Source organism: Lygodium microphyllum, chromosome 16 (assembly GCF_053477565.2).
Source record: "Lygodium microphyllum isolate KBCC chromosome 16, Lygodium_microphyllum_v1.1.10, whole genome shotgun sequence".
Lineage (NCBI taxonomy): Eukaryota > Viridiplantae > Streptophyta > Polypodiopsida > Schizaeales > Lygodiaceae > Lygodium > Lygodium microphyllum.
The window spans coordinates 103217986-103236053 of NC_141150.1; the positions used below are offsets into that span (position 1 = coordinate 103217986).

The 18068-nt window shown below is 42.5% G+C and overlaps 1 protein-coding gene and 1 long non-coding RNA gene across 6 annotated transcripts in view; one reads left to right on the plus strand and one right to left on the minus strand.

The window, feature by feature from the left end:
* The window catches only part of LOC148023180 (putative trehalose-phosphate phosphatase C), a 171483-nt gene that overhangs the window by 19298 nt on the left and 134117 nt on the right, over positions 1–18068 (minus strand). For all 5 annotated transcript variants that reach the window (XR_015693620.1, XR_015693619.1, XR_015693622.1 and 2 more), the window contains 2 exons: positions 1133–1203; positions 959–1051 (listed from right to left, as the gene is read on the minus strand). Coding sequence is in view for 1 of the 5 variants with exons in the window: in XM_087696154.1 (XP_087552280.1) it covers positions 959–1051; positions 1133–1203 (164 nt within the window). In the remaining 4 variants the exon portion in view is untranslated. The remainder of the gene's footprint in view (positions 1–958; positions 1052–1132; positions 1204–18068) is intronic.
* LOC148023181 (uncharacterized) overlaps positions 1–18068 on the plus strand; it is a 170683-nt gene that overhangs the window by 19219 nt on the left and 133396 nt on the right. Inside the window, exon 2 of the long non-coding RNA XR_015693623.1 lies at positions 5157–5256. This is a non-coding gene — a long non-coding RNA (uncharacterized LOC148023181). The remainder of the gene's footprint in view (positions 1–5156; positions 5257–18068) is intronic.

Here is an 18068-nt window from a genome sequence, read left to right on the forward strand (position 1 = left end):
CAAGTGGGTTAAAGCTCTAAGGCACCTTCATATCATAGCCTTTGCACAAAGGACCTTGTGGATGAGGTTAAATACATTGACCTGACTTGCTTGACATCAAGGAGAAGTGGAAGAGATATGGATGCTGTATTGTTTGTGATGGAAGGTCAAATGCAAGGTGTAAGCCTATCAGAAATGTCATGGCTACATCAATTTATGATTCAATTTTTTTAAAAGCTATTGATATAAGTGAAAAGTACAAGTTTGGAGAGTTTATCTTTGACATCTTGAAAGATATAATTCTTGATATTGGGGCAAATTATCTGGTGCAAGTAGACATAGATAATGCATCTAATTGTGAGGGGGTTAGCGATCTGATTGGATAGGAGTGGCCTAACATCTTTTTAACTAGATGTATGCGCTATTGGGAAGCTTCCATGGATTGGGCCTGTTTTGACTCGAGCAAACAAAGCTATCACATTTGTTACATGCAAGCATATGATATTAGCATGGTATCACCAATTCAACCATAAAGAATTATTGAAGCCCTCAACTAGGTGATTTGCTTATACGTTTAATATGTTGAATGGGAGATGCTACAATAGTGCAATGGCTTATATTGCATGATTGTTAGTGAAGCTCGGGCAAGGAAGAAAGCTTCATGTAAGTTAGTCCTCTTCTCATAATTTGTTAAAATATGTTAAAAAATAAGGGTCATGTATGATTCAGGTCCAAGGTCCAAATCATACTTTTATGTGTTTGAATTGGACGTTTGATTCATGTATGGAAAAACTATGCTTGTACATGTGGTGAAGTGGCTATGGTGAGGGAAAACTAGGTATGATCTGCACCAATCAAGCAAGGAGGGGATAGTGAAGAATTTGATATGAAACAGTGAAGAAAGAAACTGGTGTTTAAAATGATGCAAACACTGCTAGAAACACACACACACACACACACACACACAATATTGACATACCTCTCCTGGATCTTTAAGTGAATACAGTGCACATGTTTCCTTGGCCACCTTTGACACCAAAATACTGCAACCAAATCCCCTGTCCTTCAGAACCTAGATCAAACATGATTTTAGACATTTCAGAAGTATCAGATTGAGACTGATATTACAATGAAAATGTGAACATAAATATACCTGGAATGCGTCTTCATCTGTTCTGTCATCACCAATGTAAATAGGGAGAACCTCAGAAAAGCTATCTAATCCTGTTCAAGATAAACAAAGAAAACCACTACTTTAGCACTGCACATTTCAGCAAATATGTTCTAGTACAACATTAAACTCAAAATCTCATATCATGTTTGGATAGGGGTATTGTGGAAATCTGGTTCAAAAGTCATTACTTGCTGGAGATGACAGATGACCTTAAAGATTGAGGCTCATGGTATGCATAAAATGATGGGATACATACTCTCAATCCTCACAGAGGGCCCAAAACATAAGTTGTCAAAATAAACTACGATAACTTTATACAGACTCAACATTGTGTAAGACTATCTAGGTTGTTCATTTTGTTGGGCCTCCTTTGGGTACACACGTATTTTTTTGGAATTGTTGTTCTTTATTCAATCATTTGACAGTGTTGATTTTTCTTTTTGGACACGATCATTACTTTTGAGGGCACATGTACACAATGGATCTTTGCACCTGTTAAGCTACCTCAGATTTTAGCCTAAAGTTAACCTCAAATTATTGGCTAATTTCTTTGGCTCTTGTATAGTCCCGAATAGAAATTCATTAAAAAAAAGAGAACCAAACATTTTGGTAGGAGAATGGGCTCAAAGAGTCCATGGGCTTGACACATTTTCCATCCATGAACCCACTATTCCTATTGCCTGCATCCATCACCCTTGCCATCAGCATCATTGTGTATTTTGTCACAGCCAGCACTCTCCTGTACCCTCCCTGCCTGCTCCATGGCCATCATCCTCTGTGCCAAAGAGATGGGCGATCTGTGCTGCTATTAATGTATCATCATCAAGCTGCTATATGGCCAACTCCTGCTGCTGGTCAACTGCATCAGCTGCTGCATTTTTCAGCCTTGGCATTCTAGAATTCCAAAGACTGCTGCCTTTTGCAGTATATACTGCTCTTCTCAGCCTCTGGTCACTGCTGTGTTTGACATGGCCTTGCTGTCATTGCAGTGACAGGACCTCTGCATCACCTGTTGGCATTGAATTTAGTGGCATGAGGGGTTCAGGATCTATCAAAGCATACTCCAGCATCCCTCAGCCTAAGTGGCCTTAAGAGACACTGGCTGTTCAGAGTCTAGACAACCCTCTACTCCCATTCATTGAGCCTCATTCCATTCATTCATCTTTCATTTTTGAGTTCATTTGTTAGTTGTGTGTAAATTGGGGGAGAGGAAGTCAAAGTTTTGGATGAGGGGATCCCCAAAATTTACATTCTAGTGAAATGTTACATGGTGCATTATTATCATATTCACAAATTTCACCATTTCCACCCACAAATTCATTTTCTACATGAATTCTTCCAAAATCTAGCTCACTTGCTTCCACCCACTCATTTCACTTCACATCTTCTATTCACTTGGCAGCGACGAGTTATATTTTTTTCGAGAAGATAAAAAATCTTGTTCATAAGACTCCTCAAAACAAAATATCCCAAGGAAAAGTGCAAAATACAAAGCAGCCTTGTAAGAAACTTCCATATAAGAAAAATGTAACAAGGGGAAGTCTATTACAAAGTGTCACAGGGACGTGAAATTTTGAGATGCTTTAATCTTGTTGATAACATTTGATTAAGTTACTAATCAAATGTGCAAGGTTGTTTAGCACATGTGATGCACATGGCAATTATTTCATGGTCATAGGCCAAGGACCTTAAGGATACAATGGGTGTCAAGGGCAAAAGTTGTGACAAGTTATTACAACTTGGCTTTGATAGTCAATTGGTGTCAATTTTGATCCTAGGACAATTGTTTGGCCAATAAGTGTCAATGGTGATACTAGGGATTGGCAATTAATGCTAGCCTAAGGGTCAACCGAGATTGGGGACCATTCTAGGTTGCAAATGGCCTAGCCAATTTAATTATGGATGTACACATTTAATTTTGGGCAGGGTCAGAAGGGTTTAATTTAATTTTCAGAATTATTTAATTTTCAAAATTAGTTTAATGGCTGGATAATGCTGAAAATTGGGTTTAGAAGGTTGCCACTTGGCAAAAATACTCATGCAAACCGAGAAAGCATTTTTAGGGCTTAGACTTAGCCATTCAGATAAGTTTTTAGCTGGAAGAGGAGAGAGAAGAGGTTGCTAGTCCATTTTCTGAGCAGAAAACAGTAGATTACAGCAGTTGACAGCCATCTAGAGCCATCAACAGGCAGGCCACAGTAGGAGAAGGCCCATTAATGATTAGAGACTGGTGATAGTATTCTGGAGCTCCCACGTTGCAGGCAATTGTTTTTCTTGTTGGTTGAAACAGATAGTAGGTAGATTGGAGGATATCTTTGCAAGAAATCCTTGAATTTTCTCTCCGGAATTCTTTCACCTCCTTTAGTCAATCCTCAAAAGATCTCAGCTCATCTCAATCATTTGGAGCAAATCTTAGCTAAATTTGGTGGATAGCAAAGGGAATTTTGCTGTAAACCCTAAATTTCCATAGAAATTAGGATTTAGCAGTCATCTCGGGACTTGTGCCATCAATAGAAGGCATCGTACATTGAATTCAACACTTGAAATTTGTGGAATTATTGGGAAATTCAGATGCCAATCTATCCATTGTGAATTTGGGGCAACATTTGGCCAGTTGGGGTCCAATTAGAGCAAGTCCTAGGTGAAATTCAAGGGGCACATTTTGTGTGCTGATTGCATCTACAACAAGGGGCTTTTGGATCAGCCAAGGAGATTGTGAAATCTCAACTTGTATCCAATCCATTAGTCAATAAAGTTAAGAATAATTGAAAGGGGCACTAGTTTTAGGGCCAACAAGGTGTCTACTATCCAATAATTACAAGGGAAAGTGTGCATTTCGATTTGTGATTATTTACTAGTTGTTGTAATTAAGGGCTTGATTAGGAATTACCACCCTATCCGAGAAGGAAGGCCGGTTTCACAAAGCTTGAATTAAGTGTTGTCTAAAATGTGGCTTCTTACCCTTTGGGTTTCTAAAGGCCGGTGTGGTGTTGAGAGTGATTAGGGGAGCTTGGCTTTGTTTTGCGGCTGTAAAGTGAATAAGGTTTGGTCCACTACCTTACATGTCACACTCTTGGACTAAGACGAATGCCCCAATGCCTACTTATGAGTAGGCTCTACCCAAAGAGGGGTGCTATCCTACTGTCTTTGACCAAGGTGTGGCAGTTGGCTGCCTGATGATCAAACTCACGGAAATGAAGATATTGGTTTGGGTGGCTAGTAAATAGTGATTGGTTGCTGAAATGATGTTTCTCTACTACAATCTCTATGGCATCTAGGATGTTTCAAACCTCCAAAACTATATTCACATATCCTTCAAAGTGATAGGTTAGAGCATGTGCAAAGATGTTGGAAGAACCGTGTCAAAGATACGAAGTCCTCCACAAGGTGGTGATACTCCATTACTAAGCCTAGGAAGAGAGGGGTGACCAGGTAGCAAGGGATACAATAATGTAGGTCCAACTCCAAGTTGAAAGTAACCTACCAAGAAACAATGAATATAAAACCATTTTCTAAAAGACCCACCAGAGAGTGGAGGTCTTGGAAAACTCCTAAAAGGCTTGGGGCAAGATGAGACAAACCACAAAAGTTCCTTCTTTTGGAACTGTAGCCTAGGCAATGTGAGAGGCAAGCATAAAGATAGTGATTGAATCCAATCCAGAAGCTGAGCTTGGGAAGACTGTACATAAACAGGTTCATTATAACAAGTATGTGTCTTTTTGTGCTGGTATGGATTTTGGTGTGTGTGTATTTTTCTTGTTGACTGTTCCTAAAAATATAAACTACAGTTGTCATTTCTAGGTTTCTGTTTGTGTGGTTTACAGAGATCGGTGTGGGGAATCTTCTGCTTATTTGGATCTATGAACCCCACTCTTATGTCTAGATGAATTGACTTGTGAAGACACTTAATTTTTCGTATAGACTTATCATCATTGATGTTAGGAGCCTGTAATGTGTGAAACATGAGACTGACATGACAGATCTACTGCATTGCATCTTGCAGGTGGGGCAAGGGAGGCTTGGATGGACTTGAAGGTGACATGTGCATTGCACGATATGTGGATACACTTGCATAGTCAACAGTATTCACACTGTTGGGCCAGGTTGGATAAGTTTAGACATAGGGGTTGCAAATAGCTTATTTTCAGTTTGCTGAGAGGAGAGATAGATATACTGAATCTACATTTGATTGTTACCATGTGCAAATATTCTAGGCATCACTATCACTTAGGGCTCTACTAAGCAGGTGGCTGTCCCTAATTTTGTGCATTCTAACCTGGTCAAGTTAACATGTTGAAACCATGATGTATATTCAGCATTCATTCAAAAGACATACGAGGCCAGTTTAGATTACTTCTATCTCTATTTGTATCCATCAGTAGTGGGAGGGTCTCCCCGCACACCACTGATGGGACACTCTAGCACCTCACCCCTCTCCACTTGTTTAGGAGATTAACCAACTTAGCACTTAGGCGTAACCCACCTACCAAGGCCACTAGCACAAACTACCTTTTATAAGCCTTTCTAACACTCATCTATCAATTTACTCAACATAACAAAGGGCCATACTCTTCTAGTAGGTATAATTATTACTCCTTAAGAGAAGCTTAAGAGAAGAAAGTCAGGTCATGGTCTCTCTTCCTTGGGGGAAGTCCATAAGTGTGGATGATATAACAACAGTTTTCTTTTCAATTTTCAGGCTGTTTTATGGTCAGGATCAGTTTTATTCACTTGAAGACATGATCACATAAATATTTAAATTTTGAACATGATTTATAAGATCTTTGCCAAGATTTTGGCTGCTAGGCTTCAGTAGGTGCTTCCTTCATTTGTTCACCATTGTCAATGTGGATTTATCAATGACAAGCAATTTGATGCTAGGGGTAAGTGTTGGAATTGTGAGCAAAAATCAGGTGGTAACCCTGACATTAACTTGACATTCACTGTAGCATTATGAGCCTTCCATTGATGGACATGATCAGGATGACTAAGTTGAGGGTTTGGCATAGCCTCTAGATCAACTACTACTTCCAAAGACCCTGGGACTGGAGCATTGTTGCATGATGTCTGACCTAGTCCTGAAGTTCAACTCATTAAAATGAGTCTTATGACTGAAAGCATTCTTGACTGGACCACTTGTTGCATGATGTCTGACCTAGTCCTGAAGTTAGGGATGATGGATGGAGAACACTGGATATTTGACCCAAAGTGCCTAGTACCTACCTTGCATTGGTGAGATAGGCATAGTGGATCCAATTGTAATAATAGGCATAGGCATGGTCACCAGCAGAGTAGCCCAAGAGGGGGGTCGGGGGGGTAGGTAGATGCACCATAAGCATGAGATGGATATCTTTGTATTTGAATGGTCGTAGGTGCATCATAAGCATCATAAGCATGAGATGGATATCTTTGTATTTGAATGGTCCAAGGAGTGTGGATACATGTACTAGAAGTAGGGGATGGATATCCTTGTGTCTGAGTAGACCAAGGTAGAGATTCAATGGGCGTGAAGGGTATTATCAATATAGCCACACCGGGTTAAATAGGTATTCTCATTTGCTAGTAGGTGAGAGGTATGGTGTGTGCCGGTAGCATTTTTAGCAAGGGAGCACTAGGGTGTAGAATGGTATGTGTTGAGAAACCCTTCACCCTTCACCCGCAGTTTGTGCTTTTGCGTTTTTGCGTTTTGCATTTAGGGTTTGTGTTTAGGGTGCGTTTAGGGTTTGCAGCCCCAAAAAGGGGTGCCATCCTAGACTGACTATGCTCTCATTCATTCCTCAGCTGATTCATTCAGTCCGTCACCTCTTCTCTCCAACCTCTCCACTACCCTCACACCCCTTTAGGAGGACATTATGGTTTGTGGTTCATGGCTGTCTTCATCATCTTCCTTGTGCTATGGCACCCTTGGTCCCTTGTATCACATTCACTTCATGATTCGGAACTTCATCGTTCCATTCATCAGAGTTTTTTCTCTCTTCTTATCTCTTCTCCATGTTTGCCGAGTTCACTCCGTGTTCCTCCCTGCAAACCCTACTGTCTCGCTGGTACGTCATCTTTTGACATGGTATCAAAGGTGGATTTGCTCACCTAGAAGCGAAGATCCTCCACTCGAGTGAAGGCAAAGACCGGTGGCGGGTTCGGCATCCACTTCTCTTCTTTCGCTGCATCAAAATCTCGTTTTTGCAGATTTCAGGTGTTTTAGCTTGCTGCCCACACCCTGTTTGCGGAGGACATCTTAGCCGAAGCTGTCCATTGCTGTCTCCATCAGTTGGTGCTTGATTTTCAGCCCTCCCTCTTCACGCAGTTTGGAGCTGATTCCAGCCAGGCGACTGTTGTTCCTGTGCAGACTTGCTGCCGTACAGCTTGCCACGTTATCACAGTCTTGTTGCCTGCATTTTTAGTCTTTCTCTCTCCTGCAGGTTGTCTTGCTTGCGTTCTTAGTCTTTCTCTCTCCTCACCTGCGTTTTTCTACTGGTTGCATCCTCCTCCCACTTGCAGCTCATTTCCAGCCTTTCCACTGCCCTCCCACCCCTTGAGGCGGACATTGTGGTTCGTGGTTCATGATGGCTGACCTTTTCCTTCTTCAACAAGGCACATTGGTATCCATGGCTTCTTTACCAATAGATGACCTGACTACTGGGTGCTCCTACTGTGGCATCACCGGACATACCACCGATGCTTGCCGACTTCGACCTTTGCTCCCCACCCCCCGGAGTATATGCGTCTTTCACCATTTACTCCTTGTGCCACCTCTCCTTTCTGGGCCACAGAGATTGTTCTGCATCAGCTATCAGAGTACTATGCTCAAGGCAATAAGACGCATTCACTGCGCACCAAGTCCTTTCGAGCACATGGAGGATCGATTGGTGCTACGACCTCTTGGAGATCGTCGCAATGCCAACGGCAGTCTTCTGCCACCTATTTTCGAGTATAGTGGCTACCATGGCCTGCGGTTCTGGTTTCCACTCCATCGAGAGATAGTGATTGTTTGATACCGTCTCCTCGTCAGTTTGCTCCTTCAAGAGACAGTGGTTGCTCGACTCCTTCCTCTTCTTTGGCTACCCAGTCTGGTCCACTGAGAGACAGCGACTGTTGCCTATCTCTTGCTCATTCTGAGCCCTACCCTTTCCCATCCTCGACTACTCAGGTTCGAGAGGCTACCTCTGGGAGCTCTTTGATACCCCAGATACCTTCCTCGGCACAACCGGCGGTACTTCCTTCGTCATCAAATATTTTGGAGTCCGTGATCCATGAGTTTTTGGACTCCCTATCTACTTTAGAGGGGGATTCTGAGGGGGATGTTATTTCTTTGCTCTCAGAGGGGGCATCTGCTTCTTCTTCAACTTCAGGGGGGCCCCCTCCACCTCCCATCTCAGAGGGGGAAGCTACTTCACATGAAGTTCTTCACCCATCCTCTACTTTCTTGGGATGGCTGTCTTCGACCAGTCATCTCTTCTATTGATACCCAAGATTTAGAGGATCTACCTAGATCGGGGCCCTTGGATCTTCAACACGACTAGGTGACTAGGTCTTCGTATTTCTTTTAGCATGGATGCACGGAGCTAGTGGCTTCTCTCCTGAGGTTGAGTTTCGGGTTCTACAACTCATCCTGTCTCTTGATTATCTTCAAATGTCTCCTTTCAGGTGCTATTCTCAGATTATAGGGTGGATCTTCTTCATCCCTCGATCAGCATGGAGCCACCTTCCGAGATCAAGTACAGGCATATATCCTTATGGTTCTCGGCACCACACAAAGTCCGACATTCCTCCTATGCATTGCATGTTTTTATCATCTTTGTACTAGGACGCTTGGGCAAGTGAACGATTTTCCCACAAGGGACACTGTCCAAGTGGCACCTGCTACATAAGCATTGCATCTCCACCTCACTCTTCTCGTTTCCCTTTTTGGGCTTGAGAGGGGGTGTTGAGAAACCCTTCACCCTTCACCCGCAATTTGCATTTCTATGTTTTGCGTTTAGGGTTTGTAGTCCCAAAAAGGGGCGCCATCCTAGACTGACTGTGCCTATTTATAGGCCACTCTCTCATTCATTTGTAGGGATTGGTTAGGCACGGAGATCGAGACAGACTATCGTTAGGCGCAGTGAGAGATAGAGTGAGAGAGAGCAAAGTAGAGAGTGAGCCCGTTTGTAGGTACAATGACGAGTGTGTACCTTTAGGTTTTTAGATAGATATATATGTGTAAGTACAAGTGCTAAGGGTGTGTTTATACTCGAGCACATTTAAAAGGCACGAGGCCTTTATTCCCAACCACCTCCCACCTAAAGGCAATGTGCCTTAAGAGGAGAAAAGAATCAGCTAAGTCTAGGTATATACAAAGCTGAAATACATATATCTATCCAACTCCCATCATCTATCGGCAATGAGCAAACCGCTCTGCTGAAAGACCCTTCGTGAGAAGATCTGTAGGGTTATCATCTATATGCACTTTGACAAGCTCAATGCTCTTGTTGTCAAGTACATCTCTAATGAAGTGATACTTTACCTGCATGTGCTTTGTCTTTGCATGAAAGACAAGATTCCGTGCTAGTATGATAGCTCTCTGACTATCACAATGGAGAACAGGTAACTCTGTGATGCCAAGCTCTCCCACCAGACGTAAAATCCATAAAGCCTCCTTGCATGCCTCAGTGGCAGCCACATACTCTGCCTCTGTAGTAGACAATGCAACACACTTTTGTAGCATGGAGATCCAAGAGACTGCTCCTCTTGTGAAAGTAAACACATACCCAGAAGTGGACTTCTTGCAGTCCGCATGACCAGCATAGTCTGCATTCGTAAAGCCAACAACAGATGCCCTCTACTTTCCAAAGCAGATGCACAACTCCTTTGTGCCTTTGAGGTATCTCATAATATCTTTCACTGCATCCCAATGCTTGTTGCCAGGGGTTGCTGTCACAACTCTATAGAAACAGAATTTGTATCCTTTTTCATTAATTTGTCTATATAATGATTTATTAAATTTATTTCCTTTGCAGTGTGCACTAATTAGATATAAAGAAAAGTGCATTGGAGCTAGCCACTGATGAGTGGTCACAGGTTATGGTGGACCCACGTGGTGGGTTAGAGAAAAGATAGTTCACACTTCCACCTATATGGCCCGATTAGGCGCCTGTGACCAGAACTCACGCATATCACGGTTAGACTCGCACACAGAAAAGATTGATGCCTTGAAGTGTGGGCTAGATCCACCAGAACAGACAGTTACAATCAACAAGATGGCATGATCATGAAATGCTTGTATAATGTGCATGTGTAGGCTGAAAGCTTGAAATGTACATTTCTTTGCATAGGAAAGTCACATGAAGATTTTGATACCGTTTTTGCGATGTACACGGAAAAAGTTTTCATATGACACCCATATTGGGGGGGTTCCTAAATTTTAGGAGGTCCCTAAATTTTAGGAGCCTCGAATTAGCCTAAAAATGCTAGTCCTAAAAAATAGGGATGTCATTCTAAAAATAGTAAGTTCTGTACTCTGACTGTGCTTACTAAATTTGGTTGTTTCTATTCTTGACAGTATTCAGCCCAAAAAGGAAGGCCATAGAGAAGAGACAAGTATCAAGACACTTGTCACACAAGTTTCCAAGTGTCCCACCACTTGTCACATCTCATGACATGTGGCTGGATACTTGTCTTGTGCTACTCCACTTTCCCCTTTTGTACTAGCTCTTCCCTCTCCTATAAATAAGAGCTCGTTTTTCTTCATTCAGCATCATTTTTCTTTGCTGTAAACTCATGTACAACACTCCCAGATAGCCAGAAACTGGCCCCATCCATCCCCATCATCATTCCCCACTTCTCCATTATCAAATTCCTCCATATTTCCTCTTCTATCACTGCTGTTTTACAGGACAGCAAGCCTGTAAATTCATTACAGCACCTCCTTCTCAAGCTCTTTCTTTCATTTTAGCAACAAGAAGCAAGCCCTATCCATGTACTACTATTCAACGATGGAGAAAGGCTGATTTTCCCTCTTTCTTCTCTCATACTGTAAAGAAATCAGTTCTTATCATTGCATAATAGATAATGCATGTGTGTTTGTACATCTTTGCATGATCTTGTGAGAGTAAGAATTACTTCTCCTCACTCTCAGGTTGATTGTAACAGAGCTCTTCCCTAAGGGACTTGGGTTGAGCAGAAATACATTCCTTCGCGGAGGGGGGGGGGGGGATTGCCCATCTTCAACCCTCAATCTTGTCTCCATTACTTTTACATTTTCATGGCTTCTCTTTTATATTAAATCTCGAAAACAAGCGAATATCATAATTGTTAAGCATACTACGTTGTTCGGGGTGTTTACAGTTGCCATATATTTGCTAACCGCTCCCATTGCAAAGGCAATGTTAGGACGTGTAGCAACCATAGCATACATTAAACTGCCAACAACTGAAGCATATGGTATCTTAGCCATTTCGGCCTTCTCATCATCAAATGTAGGGCTGTCCTCTACACTAAGTTTCACATATGGAGGCAATGAAACCCCAATTGTTTTTCCCTCGTCCATATTGAAACACTGCAAAACTTTGGAGATATACTCCTACTGAGATAGATAGAGTAAGCCTTTTGATCTATCTCTGAGTATTCGCATGCCAAGAATGTGATTTGCATCACCAAGATTCTTCATGCCAAAGCTGCCATGAAGACTTTGCTTCAATGAATCCAAGGCATGAGTATCCCTGCCAGCAATCAGCATGTCATCAACATACAAAACCAAGATAATCAGGCTGCCATCTGCTGCCTTCTTGGTGTACAAGTAGTGATCCACTTGATTTCTATGAAAGCCTTGGAACTACATGAATGTATTAAAATTATGATACCGTTCTCTTGGTGCTTGTTTCAGCCCATACAAACTTCTTTTGAGTTTACATATCATTTTTTCCTTCCCTTGTTCAACAAACCCTTCAGGCTGCTGCATATATATGTCTTCATGTACATCACTATGTAAAAACACAGTCTTTACATCGATCTGTATGAGCTCCATATCCTCAACTGCAACCAAGCCTAAAATGGTTCTCAATGTAGTCATCTTGACTAGAGGAGAGAAAATCTTATCAAAGTTAATTCCATGCTCCTGCTTGTACCCCTTTGCAACCAATCTTGCTTTGTACTTTGGTGAGGAATCAGAAGTGACCTTCATCTTGTAAACCCATTTGTATGGAAGGGTTTTCCGCCCTTTAGGCAACTGCACCAAGTCCCAAGTGCCATTTTTTTCAAGAGATTCCATCTTTGACAGCATGGCTTTATACCATTTATTGCTGTCCTGTCTTTCCACTGCTTCCTTGAAATAAGACGGTTCACCACAGTCTGTCAACATGACATAATCAGCCACATTAATTGCACCAGGAACAAACCTGTTAGGTTGTCTAGTAGCCCTAGACGATCTCCTAACCCAATGGTCATTGTTTGCTGGCTGTTTCTACAAATTTTCATGTTTAGCATGATGTCTTGGCATTTCAGCTTGCAAATCAGCATTAACAGCTTGCTGTCCTGGCTGTTCCTGCACATGTAATGGCTCATTTTCATGGACAATAGCTGGCTAATCATTTCCAACATCATTTCGTTCATTTACACGTTCATTTACAGCAGGTATTTGCTATTGTACAACGGGCACATTTTGCTGTCCAAAAGGTATTTCTTCTCGGAATACAATCCTACGAACCTCCTCAGTCTTTTTGAGTTGTTTGTGCATGCGATCTTCCCGGAAGATAACATCATTGCTGCGTATTACTTTCCTTTTCTCGGGATCCCACAATTTATACCCCATTTCACCCTCGTTACCATATCCTAGGAAAATGCATTACAGGACTTTGGCTCAAGTTTGCTGCGTTTTTCTTTACGAATGTGCACAAAAGCCTCGCAGCCAAACACTTTCAGATGAGCATATGAAGGTGGCTTGCCCGACCACGCTTCTTGGGGAACTCCCCTCTCCAAAGACCTGTTTGGTGTGACTGATTGATCAAGTGAACGGCTGTCATAACAGTCTCTGCCCAAAAACCATGGGGTAATGCAGCATGAGACAACATCTTATGGACCTTATCCTGTATGGTCTGATTCATACACTTTGTAATTCCATTTTGGGGCGGATTATGAGGGGCAGTGATGAGCTCCCTCTTTATCCCTTTGCTGTCACAAAATGCCTGAAAGGTCTTGGACACATATTCCCCACCATTGTCAGAGCGAAGACACTTAAGTGTCTTATCTGTTTGATTTTCAGCCAATGCCAAGAAATTTTTAAACTTATCAAGCACTTCATCCTTGCTACGAATGGGGTAAGCTCATATCTTCCGTGTAGCATCATCGACAAAGGTGACAAAATATTTATTTTCCCCTAAAGATAATCCTGGCATTTGATATACATCCGAATGTACTAACTCTAGAGGAGAAGATTTCAAAGATAGAGAATTTTTATGAGATGTCTGTGCATGCTTTCCATAGATACAATGATCACAATGCTCAAAATCAGCATAACGAAGACAAGGCAAGTAACCCAAACGAGATAGCACTTTCATTCCTATTTGACTCATGTGTCCCAACCGGCCATGCCACAAAGAAACGCTTGGCTGCTCAGTCACGGCAATAACATGGTCACGCACACTAGATACATGAAGTGGATACAAAGTATCACTCTTACAACCTCTAGCAATCATTCTTGATCCGTTACAGATCTTCCATTTTCCATCACCAAAGGTGGTATGAAAACCATCATCATCTAGCTACCTTGTGCTAATCAAGCTCTTCTTGAGCTGAGGTACATGCTGTACATGCTGAAGTGTAAAGACACAGCCATGCTAAAACTGTAACTACACATTACCAATACTTGCAATCTCACATGCATAGTTGTCCCCAAGATGGACAACACCATGTCGACCCCCTGTAGAGGCGGAGAACCACTCACAATGAGGGGTGACATGAAAGGAAGCACCTGAATCGAGAATCCAGGTATGCATGTCATCATCTGTATCTGCAAGCAAAGCATGTGCGCCAAAGTGTGAAGAGACAAAGAGTACGCCACTCCCACTGTCACTGTCATGAGTGACTACATTCACCTCTTCAATTTTTATACTGCTCTTCTTAGGCTGACTATCCTTTTTCTCTTCCTTGCTATCATCTGTCTTCTTGCCTTTTCCTTTCTCTTTCTTCCATTTGTAGTAGTCATATTTAAAGTGACCCTTCTTGCCACAATGATGGCATTCAACATCTTTGCCACATGATTTACTGCGTCCCTTGCCATCATATTTACCCTTTTGCTGTGATTTGCCCCTAGTATGCAAAGCACTGGAAGACTTACTAGATGCATTGTTCTGCCGATTCATCTCTTCCATAAGTAGAGCACTCTCTACATCAGCATACAAAAGGATCACATTAGAATTGCTCATAGCAGTCCTGAATGTATCCCAACTCTCTGGTAGAGTGCAAAGCAAGAAAGTAGCCTTAAATTCCTCATCAATCATGAACTTCAAGGCAACTAGCTGGCTGAAAATTGAGTTAAATTCACTCAAGGGATTAGACATTGCTTTACCCTCTTTCATATGCAAATCCATAAGCTTTTTCAGCCAATACACTTTGCTTCAACACTCTTTTGTGCATACAGTTCTTCCGGTCTAGTTACAGGTGTTCCAAGGGCATATGCATCACATTACACGAGGAATCCCAAAATTTCAGCTGCAATTTCTGTTGTACATGTATCTACGGGCATAAAATTTGACATGAACAGTCAAAAGCCCCAAAATTTTGTGCTCAAAGCATCAAACACACGTCTGCATTTTCTCTGTCATGCATAGAACAGGCCAATTTTGCCAAAATAGGAAAATTTCAGCAAAACCCCCAAATTTTATCAAGTGTTGATGTCCAAATTGTATGGAATTCAACCTGCTTGTACATAAAATGACCAAATGCTGCACAGATTTTGCCCAAATTGCAAAAGCCCTAAATTGCACGGGGTCCAATGTGAATCAATGTCGAGAAATTGGGTAAATTTCCGCCCAATTTGTGCATGCACATTAAAAGCCCCAAATCTTGGGGACAAAATGTCACAAATTCTTGCAATTTCTGAGACAGATATGCTTGTCCTGCATCAAATTCCCAAATCTGGGAAAAGCCCCAAATTTTTGGGCCAAGATTGCATGAAAATTGGAAGCTGTGCCTCCACGTGTAAATGCCCGTCAATGGGTAAAAGGAATTAAAAAAAAAAGATTCATTTTTCCAAAAAATTCTGACGGGTCTGTTGACTTGCCATGCGTCACGTGATGCTGTCGACGCCTGCTCTCGACGACGCTTTGTCACGCGACGACGCTTGCTCGTCTGCTCATGCTTTAGCTGCTGTTTGTCGCGCACCTGGTCCACGTCAACTATAGTCGCCTGCTCTAGTCGACTGCTACTCCTTGTTTGCAGGCTGCACGCTATCTGTTGCCCGTTGCATGCCCGGTTCCCGGCTGGTCCTGTCGCACACTCTCCTCGTTGGAGCTTGGCCCTGTCGCCTGTGACTAGCAACACGATGCCTGTAGCTCACGACTTGCTCGTCTGTCCTGCTCGAACTCCGAGAGGCACGAACGTCTCAACCGCAGCTCTGATACCAGTTTGTAGGGACCGGTTAGGCACGGAGATTGAGATAGATTGTCGTTAGGCACAGTGAGAGACAGAGAGAGTGAGAGAGAGCAGAGTAGAGAGTGAGCCCGTTTGTAGGTACAATGACGAGTATGTACCTTTAGGTTTTAAGATAGATATATATGTGTAAGTACCAGTGCTAAGGGTATGTTCACACCCGAGCACATTTAAAAGGCACGAGGCCTTTATTCCCAACATCATTCCTCACGGTTGATTCATTTAGTCCGTCACCTCTTCTCTCTAGCCTCTCCACTATCCTCACACCCCTTCAGGAGGACATTGTGGTTCGTGGTTTGTGGTTGTCTTCATCATCTTCCTTGTGCTACGGCACCCTTGGTCCCTTGTATCACATTCACTCCATGATTCGGAACTTCATCATTCCATTCATTAGAGTTTCTTCTCTCTTCTGTTCTCTTCTCCATGTTTGCCGAGTTCACTCCATGTTCCTCCCCGCAAACCCTACTGTCTCACTGGTACGTCATCTTTTGACAGTATGCACTTGAAGTCCGAGACCTAACAACTAGATGTGAAGGATCTAAGCTAGATTGAGGGAGTGAAAAGAAGTCTTGAGAAGAAACAAAAGATCCTAAGCCTAATGTGCTAGACATAGAAGGGATTGATCATAGAGTAGAAGATGTAAGGGGGGAGTATAATCCTAGCTTCTAAAAGCATGAGAAAGAGAATCTAAATGATCATTTGATGAGGGAGGGTTGGAAGGGAATTTGGAATGAGTAGCACCAATAGCATGCTCAATTGAAACAAAAGGTAAAGTAGGAGGTATACCTGTATAGATGCTTCTATTTCTAGAGCCTCCTCTATTAACATGTAAATATCGATACAGGTTTGAGTCTTTGAAGTATCTTATAATTGGTTCCTACACAATGGAAGGAGCAATAGAGAAGGGTTTTGTCTCATAAAATTCAAATTGATTATATGAACTTGACACCGTGTTTGGCTACGATAAAGATGATGGATCACAAATCATCTGAGAACTAGTCTGTCCTCCCCAACCTGAGAGGTGGCCAACTTCACCAGCTAAATGCATTGACTAATGCACACCTCTTGACAGAGTGTAAAGGGAAGATTGGCCACCTTCTATGCATGTATTCCATGAAGTCAACATCCAGTAGACTTGAGGAAGAGGAGAGAGATGATGGGTTGTCTTCATTGACATAATAATGCCACCTTAAAACTCCAATGAATGAGAGGCCTGATTTGGCAGTATAGGCTCCCGAGAAGGTGACTAGGATGTCATGAGTTACTTGTGTGTCACTCGCGCAAACCAAGCTTTGCAAGATAGTTGTGCAAGTCACTCTTTAGAAGAGCACCGGCTGTAATATCATGTGAAAAAATGCTAGGAGTTTGTAGAGAAAACACTGAGAGTGTACAAACATGACTAGCACACAATGATCTTAGACAAGAACACAAAATGGAAAAGGAGAAGAAGAATTTGATGAATGAATGGATGAATGAATGAAGGAGATACTATTGTGTGGGCTCAAGGAGCAGAGATCGTCCAACAACCAGTGTCTCTTGTGGGTGTATGTTGAGGGAGAGTGCCGAAGAGAGTCGTACTCTGTGTACTGATCTTGAGTGCAGCAAATCACCAATGCACATGTCGATGCAGAGGATTAGAGCCGAGGGTGATTAATGCAACAATGGAGGGCCAGTCAATGCAAAGTATGATAACAAATGATGTCAAGGAGCAGCTGGCAGAAAAAATGTAGCCACCTAGAGAGTACTTGAGAGTAGGCAATTGCTGCAGATACTGAAGAAGATTCTGGACAGCATTCTGGAACCAAAAACATATCCTCTAGATGATGATGATTGGTGAAAGCAGCGGTAGGGGATGAAGGCTAAGAACAAAAAAGCAGCAGGTAGAAGTTCTCCACAGGGGAGGGCAGCAGCAGTTCAGGCTAGTAGTAGCACTGGCAGTAGCAGTATTGGCTGGGTGGCAGCAGAGGACTGCTGGTTGGCACCTGTGGGTGGCAGCACTTGGTTGATGGTGAAGGGATAGCAGCACTGGATGGCAGCTTCTAAGGCTGGAGCAGCTGGCTAGTGAGGAAGATAATGCGCATAAAGGTGATGGAGAGCTCGCCACTGAATGTGGGAACATGGAATGAAAGTGGGAGTGCACATTGAGTACCTATTTATAGAACATTTTGAGCGTCTCGTGTGTCCTACAAAAAATAAAACACCTTTTGGGGTTGTTTAAAGAGCTAGAAAAATATGATGCTTCAAAAGGAAATATTAGTGGGAAGCTTAACACCTGCACTCTCCTCCCCTAGGC